The sequence below is a fragment of the Hippoglossus hippoglossus genome, chromosome 8, assembly GCF_009819705.1.
Source record: "Hippoglossus hippoglossus isolate fHipHip1 chromosome 8, fHipHip1.pri, whole genome shotgun sequence".
Lineage (NCBI taxonomy): Eukaryota > Metazoa > Chordata > Actinopteri > Pleuronectiformes > Pleuronectidae > Hippoglossus > Hippoglossus hippoglossus.
Window position 1 is genome coordinate 12232591 of NC_047158.1, and position 16005 is coordinate 12248595.

General features: G+C 44.7%; 1 protein-coding gene across 2 annotated transcripts in view; it reads right to left on the minus strand.

Moving 5' to 3' along the window:
• Window positions 1-9369: 9369 nt before the first annotated feature.
• prkar1b (protein kinase, cAMP-dependent, regulatory, type I, beta) overlaps window positions 9370-16005 on the minus strand; it is a 60285-nt gene continuing 53649 nt past the window's right edge. For both annotated transcript variants that reach the window (XM_034592446.1, XM_034592447.1), the window contains 2 exons: window positions 10934-11015; window positions 9370-10085 (listed from right to left, as the gene is read on the minus strand). In XM_034592446.1, coding sequence (XP_034448337.1) covers window positions 9913-10085; window positions 10934-11015 — 255 coding nt within the window. In that variant the 3' untranslated portion in view covers window positions 9370-9912. The remainder of the gene's footprint in view (window positions 10086-10933; window positions 11016-16005) is intronic.

The following is a 16005-nucleotide window of genomic DNA, read 5'->3' on the forward strand; positions in this document are numbered from 1 at the left end:
GCTATTAATGAGGTAAATGAAATTGCATCTGGTTGCGTTTCTGAACCCAAACCCTGTGATGAAAGCAGAGAATCTCACACCTCAGCGTGCACTGGGGGAACCATAAAAAGATAGCAGCACCGACAATAGAAACTCAGCGTACTGATAGCTGCATATTCACGACAGTTACGATACCTGCAACTACTTCCTTTCCACTGAAAGCTATGACATGTTTTCCACTGGGCATCCCAGTTCTACGACACCTCGTAATGTCAAAGACCGAGTGGATTACAGGGCGGATTGCCTTGCAACAGGGAAACAAACACAGATCTAAGGCTGGTGTCTCCCCCAGCACCGCCCAGCCATATCTCCAGCACGCATGAGTCACGGACACCAGGAGCAGGTCCTTTGTAGGCGGCCGAGTGATCTCCTCCCTCCTCCTTAGGGTAGAATTAGGCGAAGCTAACTGAAGCCCAAACCAGCTCATCAGTGTCTGTGATGACAAAGTCGATTCCATTAGTGGGTTGTGTCTGTAGTGTGGAGCTGATGTCTCCTAATAGGCCCATTAGAAACAGCAGTAACATTTATGGTTGGGTTACTCATGTACACACACACACGTACACACACACACACACGTACACACACACGTACACGCACACACACACACACACACACACACACACACACACACATTCTCTCTCTCTCTCTCTATCTCACTTGCACACTTAAGTAATTCAGGTGAAATTTCCCAGGAGCAAAGGTACATTCCAGAGGCTGGTAGTGATATAGATTGGACTTGGATATTATCCAGAGCAGAGTGCATATCCAGGGCAACGTCTGCAAAAGTAGCCGCACAGTGCACATACACACATTTACACATAGAGACACACACACTTTCACTGCTTGTTCATTGAATATTAAGCAGTAGGGGGTGGGGGAGGACAGAGGGGGGGGGGGGGTACAGGAACCCTACATCCAACTGGTCCTATACACGGCTGCTCTTTTATAGCGATGATTACTGGCATTCATCTCTCTAACATGCATAGCAACCTGAATGAAGTGCACTGTGGGGCCTCCCTGCACCCCTTTGGACCCCCCTTTCCTTTAAGGCACTATAGGTGTACAGGCATTCAGGGGGCACAATGCCCAGCTGCTCTTTCAGAGGTCACAAGTGTGTATAGTCAAGTGGGATCAAAACATGCACGTAGCTGGCGATACGAGGTGAGCAGGGCGAACGTTCAGCTGCAACACATCACGCATACAGCAGCTCATGAGAGACCACAGCATCCTCTCCGTGTGATTCCCCAGATCTGACAAACTGCGGTCCGCGCTTGTCATAACTCTCCTTGACTTTTTCACTCCTCCATGAAAGCCATCCATAGAGAACTGGAGAAAATACTGGGAACACACGCTGGAGGAATTCTGTGTGTGTGCAGCACGTTCAGCTCCTGCGGGATCCAGGGTTTCGACCCCGGTGTTCAGGTCAGAGATGGACTCGTGACCACAGCGTCCGACAGCAACAGTGCAGGGGAAGCAGGAGACGGCGAACTCCAGATGTGAGGAAAGGAAATCCCACTTAAGAGACAAAATCAGACTTGTAGCTCAGGTATGAACGCACGCACATATGCATTTTCTCATACACTAGTAGTCTGAATGCGTGGGAATCTACACTGAACAGTATATGCACTAACACACACACACCTGCACTCTCTCGTGCACGTTCTCCAATTTCCACGAATGGACAGACAGACATTAAGCAATCCGGGCACAAGTCTTTACATGCAGTTCCCTGTTCCCCCTGTTCTGGCTCCTTTTCCCTTAAAACACTGCCTCTTTATTCTCCAGCGGAAAAAAAAAGCACTCTCACTTTCTGCACACACACTCACACACACAGGGAACAGGGGACTTCCAGCCACTGAGAAATAACAGCGTAATTGCCGGTGCTCTGTTGTCTATCAAGGCCTGACCTTTTCAACATGTGTGTGCCGTGTTGGGAGCGGTGGGAACCGACGTGGAGGAAGACAGGGGTCTCCCCGGCTCTGTGGTGGTCTGACCCAAACCCGCCCCCCCCCTCCTCTCTGCACTTCAATTCCCCTAAAACTCTGGGAACTCCCACTGCGTCCCCATGTTCGGCGGGTTTGTCGGCTAGAAGGGGAGAAAACGGCAAAGTCAGAAATCAGGCTCATGGAGGGAGGACATCAAAGCCGGGACAGGGGCGATGTGGAATGGACAGGGGAGGGGGGGCAGAGCTGCCTTGTGTTCCTGTGGTCCCAGGGGGATGGAGGAAAATGTATGAAGTGCAGATATTATAGTGGCACAAATGTAATGTAAGAGTTCTGTTGGTGCCAATGGGAAAATAATGGCCCTGAAATAAGGAGATTAAATGAGGAAACATATACAAGGACACACTCATAATAAACATATGAGCATTTTTAGGATTGTACAGCAACGGCGAGTGGAAAGAAATGGCTTTGACTTGCAGAGAAAAGTCATGCAAACAAATGGCAAGAATCTAATATCATGAGTAAAAGGTGGAAGTGAAAACAGAAACCACTTTTGAAGCAAAAATCATCATCAGTGGGTTCAATGACGAGACCTCTCTTTGATTCTACTTGCACTGCCAGTGCCAAGTCAACTCAGAATTGGCTACTTCTACTTGGATGGTTAATTTCATTGTGCTACTGCTTTGCTTATAACTTCATTTTCGTCACTCATTACATCACGTATTTGGAGGCATCAGAAAGCATCTCACTGCTGCTGCTTCTTTCAGTCAAGTCTTGACAAAGATTTTGACCAGCGGTTCCGACTTTTGGTTCAGCGACTGTTTGTTGGAAATTTGTGGAACCAGTTCTCATTTAGGCACCGGCATTGGCATCAGCACCACGTTGGTGGTATAGGGCACATGACAGACAAGCTCAGTTCTCGGTGGGTGCATGCAAAGCTGTCCTCAGAAATCTATTAGGAGCCTCTAAGCCCATAATTACTCCAATTGGCATGTCAGATCGGGCTTTTACTGTCATTTACGCTTCCTCCTCCATTCCTTGTCTGTCACTAGCCATGGACCCACTGTTGGTGGAGGGACCATGAGATATAGGGGAACCATTGGTGGTCATAATGATGGTAGTGGTGATGTGTGTGTGCGAGAGGGGGCTGGGTTGTGTATCAGGGGGATTAAGGAGAGATTTCTATGGTCGACTTAAGCGACATTAGCTATCCATGACAGAGCTGAGGGATAGAAAACCCCTAAACTAGAGGGTGATTATGACGAGTTAGAGAATCCACTCTGGTGCACCTGGTTACTTATCGTATCATCAGCCCCAGGGTACCATACTCCTTCAGGTGTGCTTTTACATACACCTGAAGTGAGTATGGGATTGTCCTCCTTGATGGCACGTGACTTATATGCACTGAATGAAGGATGACAGGATGAAGGTGCACATGTACATATATGCGTCCCTGAGGTTTGTTGCAGCATCCACGACTCAATTTAGAAAAATAACCCTTTTTGGTCCCCAAGCCTTTGATGCCAGCCCATATTGTCATTATGGTACACAGAGCAGAACCAGAACAACACCTCTCCATTCTCTCCTGGGACTCAAGATGAAGTGTCAAAATCCCGAAGGCGGAGGGAGATCACAACAAACTGATTATCAACAGGAAGTGGCTCCATTATGGGCTTAAAGATAGGGGAGAGTGCTCTCTGGTTACTGCACTCACTCAAATCCACACATTCTTGCAGGGTTTAGAGAGCGCCAAGTCACCCCTGTGGACTCCCACTGGCTCCCCAGTTACTGCCTCACCCCCCGGGGGCATTGCTCAGGGTACAGCCGGGATGTTGGGGGACTTCGAGGAGGGGCTTTGCAGGGTTTTGGAGGTCTAGGGTGGCCTTGACAGCCTTTTTTTCCATGTGACTTTGCACACCTGCAGCGAGGGGTTGTGTTGTGGGGGATGAGGGGGGGATCTTCTGAGATGGGAGGATTTACTTAGTGAAGCAATCACATATCCCAAGGGGGGGGGGGCAGTTGTAGATTGTCACACCCGCTCCAATCTGCAGCATCACACCTAAAAAGCTGAAAATGGATTTGGAGGGAAAAGATGCTTTGAGTGCACGTATCTCAAGAGACTGAAGCAATCCATCCATCTGAAATGTTTCAAAGCCGAGGATCCATATCTGAGTGAGCTTTGGAGCTCATTTCCGAAACAATCCGACTGGGACTCTTTGCTCATTGCATTCCTTCATCTTGCTAATGTGATTAGAACAGAGCTCGGCTACTTTTACGATCTGCACTCAAAACCCCAAACGGTTCCTCAGAGAGTAGGAGGCACTGAAAAAAAAGAAACAACTGAGACAATTGCTGAGCTGCCTCCCCTGGGAGCCGAGTCAGGGCCAAAGTGAAGAGATGGATTGTGCTGGGTCGGGATCAACGTGGGCAGGAGATTGCAGAGTCATGTGCACGATGGAATATCTCAGTCAGAAAAATGCTACTGACCCATTTTTCCCCCCTCTGAGCACGCAGAACGCCGGGAGAACATTTGGGGCTTTTGTTTGTTTTTTCTACACGTCGTTCGGAGGGGAGTCACCAAGGTTGAGTTGGCTGGGGAGAGCTTTGAAACTGAGGCCAAAATCGAGGCGAGGCAGGGAGGCCTGGACTCGGTGTTGGTACATGTATACATGTGAATTATTTACTTGTCGTCCAGCAGGAAATGAGGAACGATAACAAGCTTGGGAAAGAAAGGCAGAAAAACAAACAGATGGTATCTCATCGCCTTCTCTTTTTCTTCTTTATTCCTACTGAGGACAAACAGCAATAGACGAGTCACTTCAGAGACAGCGACAGGACATAATAAAGTAAATCATTTCAATGACTTACAGTTGGCCGGTAGTTGTTAGTTTCACGAGACAGAAGATTGACTCTTCAAAGGAGAGCTGCTGTGATTTTACACAAAGTTGTATAAAGTCTTCTGCGGCTTCCGATGGAGCTGAAAGTCTGATAAAGTGCCTCAAGTGGTGTCACTTGTTGATTCCTCATCTCTGCCACTATCGTAACAAACCCAAATCTCAAACCAAACTCTCAGTGGTTGAGTCGCATCGTGGATAGAAGATTTGATTTAGATTATTTTCTTCAGTCAACAATTGCAAAGCCGAATTAGTGGAATCCTCATTTATCGAACTTTGCTTGAGTATCGCTAAAGTCTGACCAAGGCGTGATTTGGTCGTCATTATGCAGAGCGGCTGCTGTTGAACTGAACCGCACCTTGTGATGATCTCCTGACCCAATTTCTGACTCTCCTTCTCCCCCTGACCTCGGCTCGACACCCCCCCCCCCCCCATCCCTAACCTTTCAATCCCATCAGCCTCACTATTGCTCAGTCACCTGTGGCCAGGCCTGGGTGCTGACCTGTGACCCCGGAAGGTCACGATTAGAGCTGAGAATCAGAGCAGCTAAAGCGGAGAGCAGGCAGAGATGAGATGCCCCTGGACCATGAGTTTCGACCCAGCCCGGCTGACCCTGCTCTGGAACAGTCAGGTCGCCACACCCAATATATCTGGACAAGAAAAGAGCTGCGTATCAAAGGCTGTGGTCATTAGTGCAGGAGGTTGGGGGTTGATTTTCCTTTCCACCATGGGTGTGGGGATCATGGAGGAGGGAGAATCAATGGAGGTTGTAGCCTAGTGTTGGCAGGCATTTTAATTAGCCTGGATCTCCCCAGACAAGGGGATAGAGGGGAGTGGAGATATCGGCTATGGGAACACAGTGCGGGCGAAGAGGACAGGAAACAAAAGGGGGAGAATCAGGGAGAAATTAAAGACGAAGGGTGAGGGTCGCACGCCCAAGAGCTACACACTTACTGTGTCACATCTAAATATGCACTACCAAATAAAACATCCTCTCATGAAACCATGGGTGGCTGTGGCTGTTTATGGGATGCAATGAATAGACATGAAAGTATGCCCACACACACACACACGCCAGATAATTCCCAGCCATCTTATCTTGTAAATTTCTTGGCAATTGTTACATAAAACGTAACAATTTGGGGGGGACGGTGCACTTAAGCAAAATTTTCCCATGCTGGGACAAATTCTTTAAAATTTATTTTAGTGCCTCTCAGTGGACTTCACACCACTCGGGAGTGCACTTAGAAAACCAAGTGAAAGAATTAGAGACCCTGTCACTGAAGCTGGCACAGCACTTCTTAACATTCCTCCTCCTCCTCCTCCTCCTCCTCCCCCGGGTGCATGTTCATCTCCTTCTCCACCTCCTCCTTTATCCGCTGCATCCTCTCCGTCTACTCCGTCTCCTCCTCCCCACCAACTCACTGAGTCTTTTGTTTGTTTGGACAACAAAATACACAAGACTCCTGCAATAAACATACTCAAATGTGGGAGTAGCTGGAAGTTGTAGTAGAGCCAAGCTGCAGCAGCAAAATGAAATGGGGGGTGGGGGGGTGGAAGGACGGTGATGGTGCAGTTGGGGTCATTTATCCTCCTAAGTCTGCTACTGACGCTCTCCTCCTCTCATGAACCATTTCAGTTTTGTGAGAGTGAGCGGCACAGACAGAGCTTTGTATTATTGACGGCTGTTTCTGTCAGATTGAGAAAAATGTGTGATAGAAAAGTGCTGCATATAGAAGAGCTGTAAATGCTGTTGAATGTGTGTGTGTGTGTGTGTGTGTGTGTGTGTGTGTGTGTGTGTGTGTTAAAACATCTCTACAACTGCATTTCTAACAACCTGACTTTCTTTTTGTCTGTGCTTCTGTTCTTTTCTTTTTCAATGAGTGGTTGTCGAGACCCTAACTCTAATTTGTCTGTTTGTAATTTTGTTGGCAGGATTACGCAAAAAAAACACAGATCAGATTTTATTGCAATTTATTGGAAAGGTGGATTATGGGCCAAGAAATTGGAACCCTGTTTTTCTCTTAACAATGCATCGCACTAACTGCACGCAAGTGATCTGCTGAGACAAAGTGACACGACGTCTAACAAAAATAAATGTACAGTGGAAAGATAATTACTTTACACTTTACCTGCAGTTTCCACGTTGGATACTTTCAACTAAAATTGAGACGCTTTGGATGGTTGTGATCAGCGATTATCCATTTTGTTGTTTTGATTGGCCGTTGTTGACCTTGTGTGTGTTGGTGGCTGAACACGGGGGCTATTTGACATATATGGATCTATGAAGGAACCAAGTGACCTAAATTAAAAGGTGGTAAAAGAGTGTGTAGAGGTGTATGTATTTGGTTGTGCGCTCCTATTCTTGCATGGGCACAGGGCCAAGACATCAACTGGCCCACACACACACACACAGACAATAACTCAGGTCAGCTCAGGTTGGGTTTTCATTTGGGCGTTACCAATGTTATCAAAAATGCTTTCTTTGGAAGGGGCACAGCGGTTGGGAATGCTGCAGGTACTTCGAGGCGTTCTCTGTAAACGGAGTCTCTCCATCCACATAAACTCACACTGACTCCATCCAATGATGAGCCACAGTTGTCATGGAGATGGACATTTGAGCTCAGTACCTGTTAAGACTGGGACATCTTCAGTGGACCCTTAAAGTTAATTCTTAACTTTCACCATCTAGAGGTTTTTCCAGACCTTTCAGCCATATGAGAATTTAACCTAATGTTTCTGAAGCTGTGAGATTAGTTTGCCGCGTAACTGAAACACGAGCAGCGTCAACTTCAAAGAGGCCCAAGTGACAGAAACTGTGATCCAAGAAAACAGGATTTCTTTAAGAGTCAGCAGTTTTAAAATGACGAGTCAGTGAGGTCTGAAATAAAGACACAGCATAAAACGTGTGTGCTACATGTTAGTGGCTGCACATAAAAATATTACTTCTGACAAATCTTGTCGGCCCCTAAAGGTTTTCCTGCCTTTTGCTGACAGAAGAAAAACCCAAATTCAAAGCGTGTGTTTATGAGTTCATGTGTGTTTACTGTCAAAGGAAAGAAGGTGTACGTGTGTGTGTGTTTGTTGGGGGGGGTCTTACACTCCATGTCGACGAGCAGGGGGCACATTCCTCAGTTGATTTAGTGGGCATTAAGATGAAGAGGAATGTGTCAAAGCTGTAGAGGCTTTATTCCGCTGTGGTGTAAACTGACTGGGAGGAGCTCTGAGGCTTTCTGACAGCTCCCACTGACGGATGACTGACACTCAGCTTAATGTGAGAAGGATAAAGAGCAGAGTGGAGGCAGCCAGAGAGCGGGGGGGGGGGGGGGGGTTGTTGGTGGTATGGAAGCTCTGGGAAGAATTAGAAAAGTGTGAGTGAAGAGGACAGTTTCCCTAGAAAAAGAAAGGGGAGATTAATAGAGATATAACATCTATGGGAGCAAGGGTGTGGACTGAAAGTGCCGGTGGATGAGATGAAGGGAACGACAGAACTAAGTCCGGTCAGGAGAGGATGAGAGGATGAGAGGATGCCAGAAGTTGGGATAAATGAAGGGGCAAGAATGTGAACAGGCGTCACACTCACTGAGGGACAAGGGAGGGGGCTGATCAGGAGAAAATAATGACTCCAATCAAAAGGATTTCAGAGGCTTATCTTTATTTTGTCAAGATGGTTTGATATTTGAAAGAAAGAGATACAGAGAGAGAAAATACAGAAAGATTTGTTTCTTAAGGTCCCGTTTTATACAACATCAGTCGCTGGGTCAGTTGTGCAACTTTAGACGGATTACAGTTGATCAACGGAAAGAAACACAAGTGTGTGTGTATATATATAAATATATATATAGACACATATAGTTATAATTTTTTTTACCTTTTTCTTTAATATATCTATAGCGTAGAAGTCATTTCTTAAAAACAGTTGAATCAAACTGCTGCATTAACTCAATGTTATGAACTCTAAAGTGGTGCAAAAGCTTTCATCTAGCAATATAACATAGAACAAAAGCAGCTTAAAAAAGCATCAGGTAGGACACACAGGCGCATGTGTGTGTGTGTGTGTGTGTGTGTGTGTGTGTGTGTGTGTGTGTGTGTGTGTGTGTGTGTGTGTGAGAGCTGAAGATTCATTTAGTCCTGAGACAGGGTAAGCATATACAGTATGGTTGTGTGTTCCATGTCAGTGTGTGTCATGTTTGTGTGCGTTTGTGCGGACTGACAACCCTACTGCGACTTTGGAAGCTCCACACGGCTCGCGGCTCGGACCCAACCGCTCCGGGGGAATATTGTGACGAAGAGGATTTCTCGAGAAAAAGAAAGCAACTAAGTGAATGAATTTGACTGCCACACACCACACATTAAAAACTTAACTCAACATATATCAGTGCCTCTAACAGCCCCTAAAAAGCACACTTAGGATAGACTGAAAATGAAACAAGCAAGAACTTTTTTGTTTTCTTCTAAATCTACATTTTTAGGGAACAGAGGTCTGTGTAGTGCTGGTCTGGTTTGACCTAGAAATGACACCACACACACTCAGAAGTGAAAAAAAAAAGGCAAAGCACAGCCAGCGAGCAAAGAAACGTGAACTCACTTCCTCCCGCCGCACGTAAACATGACTTTAACTTCCTTCTTATTTCCTGAATTCATCCATATCCTTCATAAATTCACACAAGTGCAAACGCCAGTCTTTGTCATCCTAGAAGCATGCTTCATATACAGTCGACACGCTGTGCTGTATATTCGACTCACTTCTCGAACATAATGAGTTGAATGGTCTCCGTCCCCGCTCAGATTTTCACACTCCTGCATGTTGTTGTTGACATAAAGCTACGTGACAGCACAGGTCGAGTCAAAGTGCACAAGATCAAAAGAAAGAAATGCGCAAAATGGAAAAAAAGGCAGGAAATGTGTGCCCTGTTTTTGTAGATGTAAAACCCATGTCCTTTACCCCACATCCTCATCCCGTCCCACCCACCGACCAAAACTCTGATGCTGATGTCGCCCTCCCCTGCTGGTGGGGCCCTACGGGGGCCGACCTGTCACACGGTGAGAGAAATGAAGCTGTTGTATCTCTGGATGTTTCTCTTGAGGATCTCTGAGCACGGCCCCAGCACACGCTCGAAGCGGGGCCTATCCAGCTTCACACACTTCAGGGGGCCGCGGGCGACTACGGTGGCTGCCCTGGGACGGTTCAACAGCAGGGCAATTTCACCTGGGGGATGGAGAAGAGGAGGGAGAGAAGATGTGTTACAAATCTGCATACAAGCCATTTCTCTATTATTGAATGTGTAATAAATCATTCTGATGCCATCTTGTGATCAGCATCTTTGATAAATGTCTGCTTCCTGTTTTTATTTTCTGCATCTAGAGACTAAACTAAAGGACCAAATCACTGATGACACTGATATTGTGTTTTAATTCCACATGCTTTTACTCATATTTTGATTTGTTGACAGAAATGGCAAAAACTGGAAAAAAATTGGTAATTTGCTTAAAGCTGAAGTGATTAGTGAATTGATCAAACAAAAGAAAGATTAATTGCCAACATTTCATTTACATAATTTTTAGGCCTAAACATTTCTGGTTATAGTTTTTCTTTTTCTAATATGATTATAAATAACGTTTTGTTTCATACTGTTCTTAAGACAACACATGACATCACCTTGGGCTCTGGGAACTTGTCATAAACATGTTCTGTCATCTGACTTTGTGATACAGAAGAAATGATTGACCATTAATCAAGAAAATAATCAGCAAAATATTTGATAATAATTTTTTCAGACTAAATGAGATTTTGTTGGAGTACAGGTTTATGTAGTTGGTTAATTCTACTATCCAGTAAATTCAAACTGTTTTAGAGACAAAAAATTGCTTAAAAATCCCTGGATGGATGTGAAATTTACAGCTATATAGTTATACAGATAAATTAACGCAGCATAACATGCTACACTTCAGTCACTTTAGTTTTGACTCGGCTACACGACATGCCAGAGTGACGACATGATGAAAACCATCGATAGATTTTGATCTGCGAATATGGGAGCCAGTCACTAAACTCACCAAAGTAGTCTGAGGGTCCGAGGCGTCCAACCTCCACGTACTCCTCATTGTCAGACCGGCGCTGTAGAACAGAGGCTATTCCCTGCAGACAGAAAAGAAAAGGAGAGTCAGAGGGACACAGAGGACAGACGGAGACAAGAGAAAAGAAAGAACAAGATGAGAAGGAGGAAGCAAGAGGGAGGACGGGTGTTGCTGGGAAAGATGGAAGAAAAAAAGGGTGGGGTAGAGGGGGGTCGTGGTTTTTTAGCGAGGGGTTGAAACTCATCAGGAGGATTAAGCTGTGGAGAAATTCCTCAGCTTCATAAGAACACAGGTGCACAGGATTTAGCCCACTTCTGTGGGACGGACACCTGCTCTGTGGGACGCGTACGAGCAGGAACTCAAAACGACTCACTCACATATTCCAACAGGGAAAATTCAAATCTGTTCTGCTAGACTTCCTCCAGAGTGTAATACATACAAAACATCTAAGCCTTTTAGAGCCTGAACTCCTCAGTGTCTCCATCACATAATCCCCTTCATCATCATTCACCCACAAAATGGAAACAACTGATTTGTTCAAGACTGAGGGAGCTCCAACGTAGTGTCCCAGACTCACCCCCATATTACTGATGCAACACAATGATAGCAACGATGGGCCAGTAGCAGGTGCCGTGCTAACTCACATGGAACATTGTGCGTTTAGACACACACACACACACACTCACACACACACACTCACACACAGAGCCGAGCAACGAGAACAAGGGACACGCAGATCCAGATGGATGTAGAATGAAATGCAAACATGCAAATGCAGATACACACATACAGTGAGAAAAGGAACAGCTGATGTCTGCTGGACGGATCCTATGACCAACTATGCTACGGATATTACCATCACCCACTGTGTTCGGTGTGTGTGTGTGTGTGTTTGTGTGTGTGAGAGAGTGACTCATCTAAAATGTCTAAGGGAGGAAATTTGATTTCCGTTCACTCTGCCCAACAGATGATAACAGTTCATGTTGTCATATCTCTGCAGCTGTTGGATGTGAACGAGCACACGTTTGAAAAGGTCTTTAAGTTTAGCTACGACAAAGTTTTCAGAGTTGTACTGAATGCTTCTAGATGCCCGCGCTAACATGTGGTATCGATGTCTAGACATTCACATGTACTGAAGTTCAGCTGTAATTGGTAGCAGGTAAAAAGTCAGCAAGGGGAACTTCTCAGCTTGTCTTGGACCATCCCCCTAAAACAGATTTGACCGCTCCAATGCTCTCTCTCACTGTCTCTAATTCTGCTCTGCTCTCGCTGCTCCGTGTGCTGACCAGGCTAATAATGCTAAATATGAATATAATGAGCCTTAATGAGAAACACCCAAAACTGCCAGCAACTCCCTGCAGACATACAAAGCTGGGACTGTATTTCAGTGAAAGGGACGTGTGTGACTGAGACAGTTTGTGCCTGAAATGAACTGTGGAGTCACATCGAAGTAGTACCCGGCCAAACTGTGCCGCGGTGCCATTACCACAAAACATGCGGCACAGCAGGGTGAATTTAGCTGTGGAGAGTCGGGGATTGGAGATGGGCTGATGATGTTTAGAGTACGTATTCGGGATTCTTTAAATCCTGTACTCTGCATATATATAACTTGGCAACTGTACATGATAAACAGGAGGATATGTGTGTTTTTGTTCATGGAGGATTTTAGAAATCAAGAGGATAGGGTTGTTTTTTTATCTCTCCTGAACTAAATTTATAAAATGGATATATATTCTTTGGCATCTAACAGTGTTGACAAAACAAATCTGAAAACCTGTTACAGCCGGGAGGTTGCTTAAAATCCAGATTTCCAAAAGTAAAGGCTATACTCAGTGTTTATCATTTTTTAAGTTGACCTATTATGCTTTTTTCTTTATTTTCATATTCATGTATATAATGTTACATTTTCAGATGTCCATATTGTGGCTAATGTTTCAGGTAAACATGTAAAAATAATCCACGTGAGACAGAAACTAAAAAGACCTCCAGATGTTCAGCCAAACAGAAGAACGTGGGCTTTTAAAGGAGAGCTGAGCTAATATTGCTAGATTTAGTCCGACGAGTGCAGTGGCTGTCCTAAACCTTAAATGTTTGGAATGGGCTGTTTGTTTGGCCTGTGATAATTGCGGGTTGCTGCACAAGGAGCTGTTCACGTGTTTATTTAAAGGTCGGCGAAGCTCGACTCAATACGCAGAACCCCTGAGTGGAGAATCAGTTTGTCAAGAACACGCTTTTGACCACAATCATCAACGTCACTTACGTTGATGAGTAACAGCCGCCGCTGCTTCAGAGCGCTGGTCGTCTGTTTATTTAAAGTTTATTAAAATTGAACGTATCACGTGTCCAAATCGCACCAAATTTGACAGTGGGCTTCCTGAGGCCTTGAACAATACACATGCCAAGTGTGAAGCCAATAAGATGAACGGTTCTTGAGATGTAAGGTCCACATTCAGACAGACAGAGATTTCTGGAATTATTAGATAGATGCAGAACTGCAGGTCCGCTTAACAGACAGTTTGATATAAGGACTTTTTTAAAACCCTAAATCAAGGTCAAATCTGATTTACTGGAATACAGAGCTGGAAATGAGCACAACAGGATCCCTTAAAAACCTGTTTAGCTCCAGTTCTCAAGAATCAGTGATTTGAATAAGTTCCATGTTTTTATGCCTGTTTAAGGAAGTGGTGAGTATCATCATTATATGAGTATTAAAAGTAATGTTAACATAGTATTAGAGGGTGAAAGTTATTTGTGTCACTTGGACTGTGTTCAGTTACTTATTTTATTCTGGCAACATCTTAGACCAACACAGTGAGTGTTTCTCTTTCTGCCTCTCTCTCTCTCTGTGTGTGTGTGTTTTTAACTCGAGCCTGAGGGATGACGAGGATGGCGGCCAAAACCTCAGTCACTTGGCTACTGCATGAACTTTGTTTGATTAAGGCCACTGATTAAAGATCAGTCAGTTCCAGTAGCTGAACTGATCAGCCAGGACAGTTATCTGAACTGCACTGAGCACGAGGCTGAAGACTTGAGACAGGTTCTGCTGACTAACGCCTCAGGAGCATGCAACAGGAAGCAGTGGAGAAGAAGTGGGATGTAATAAAGTACATTTACTTCATTACTGTACTTAGCAACATTTTTCATGTATCTGTACTTAAGTAGATTTATTTTCAGGTACTTTTAACTTTTACTAGACATATATCAGCAAATGTATTTTCCACTTCACTATATTTTTTAAAGAATTACTTAACACGTTCACATTGGCTTTTTTTCTAAACTTATCAATAACTGGTCCAAAGATCCAATCAGTGATTAGACCCCGCCTCCTGCAGCAGCAGCATCCCTAGTGAAGAGGAAACACCTGAAATGGTTTAAGTGGAGGCCACCACAAAAACTCAGTCATAATGATGTTTCAAACCGTTTCATTAAGGAATAGGCTACACTAGGCAAGTACTTTTACTTTTAACTTTAAGTATATCTATAGTTTATACAAAATATATTTAAAAGCAAGTACTCGAAAGAAACGTTAATGTGGTACTTTGACTTTTAGTTGAGAACATCTTTCTTTATTTATCTGCACTTGACTTAAGTAAATTGTTTGACTACTTCGCATATAGCCATTTCATAAAATTATATGACTTTGCGTGATCTCGAGTGTAAACACTGCTGCGGCCTCTTCTAATTAAACTTTTAATTAAACAGAACAAAGCATCTCAAGCACAAAGGTGGTATAAAACAGAGAAAGATGTGAATGGGGATACACTGAAGCCCCTGTGTTTACAACCAGTTGATTCCTCTCCTTTCCTTTCACGTCCAAACAAAGAAAGTGAGACAGTGCAGCACCATCATGTACAGTAGTTCCTTCGTGAACAGGCCTCATCCAGTGTGGTCTAGATAACCATCTCAGACTGTACCAGCCAGGGCAGCTCCAAAGATATTCCTTTTTGTAAACATCAGGGATCCTCCACACCACGCTGCTCGACACAGGGTGCGGAGGACTGGCAAAAAGCAAAAGATAACAAAATGGGAAAGGCACAGATAGGAAAGAAAGGAAAATGAGTGAATGAATGAGTCAGTACTAAACAAGTTGCGGAGAGAGGAGAGAAAAAAGGAAGAGTGAGAGCCAACATAAGAGAGCAAGTAGGAAATCATCCCTGCTAACTGGTATTGCTGGTCACGTAACAATCCCTACATCCCTTAACCAAAATCCACACTCACACCCACTCGTCCCTAAACGTGCATACCACACACAGAGCAGAGCGAGTCAGCCCGTGGTGACATGTCAAAATGCAGCGTCTTGCATATAGCGAGTAGTAACTGCAGGATCAACAACAGGCACAGGGAGAAAGAGAAAGTCAGACAAGCAGACATGGAGGGAAGGTGATATCCTGAGTAGCTTGTTCACGAGGCCACCCAGCATCGGCAGGGTCTGCACCTTCTCATTCAAACACACACACACGCACACACACGCACACACGCACGCACACACACACGCACACACACACACACACACGACAGCGGCTCTTCCCACAAGACCTGCTCTCCTCCCTATATTGAACAGCCTTTGAACAGTTTTTTTTCAAAGAGAAAATAACTGAATAATGGTTTAACCCAATTAAGACCCATTAATCTGAACCTTTGTTCTTGTAGCTCTACCCTCACACTCAGTAAAATATGACTTAATTCATTAACGGCATTGATCTTTAGTCTATAAAACTGTTAAGCTCCATTAGCTAAATTGCATTTCTGTGCGGACATGTAAGGTTACAGTAACAAGGGATCTGCGACCCACAGAGCACTGCCGTTCTGTGGGACCCGCTGGGACCATTTAGATCCCTTCAGTGAGATTACTTTTGTGTGGGGTCAAAGGACAAATACGAGACAACACGAGAGCCGGTGCATTAGCAGAGAGGACAGCACGAGGACGAACAGACGTCACCTGATTTTACTGAGTTTTCACCCAGCGGCTAACACGCAGCTCAAGTTGTAAAACTGACTGAACCAGGTGAATTGAAAAAACTTTATTCAATGGTTTTAGTTTGACTTCATCT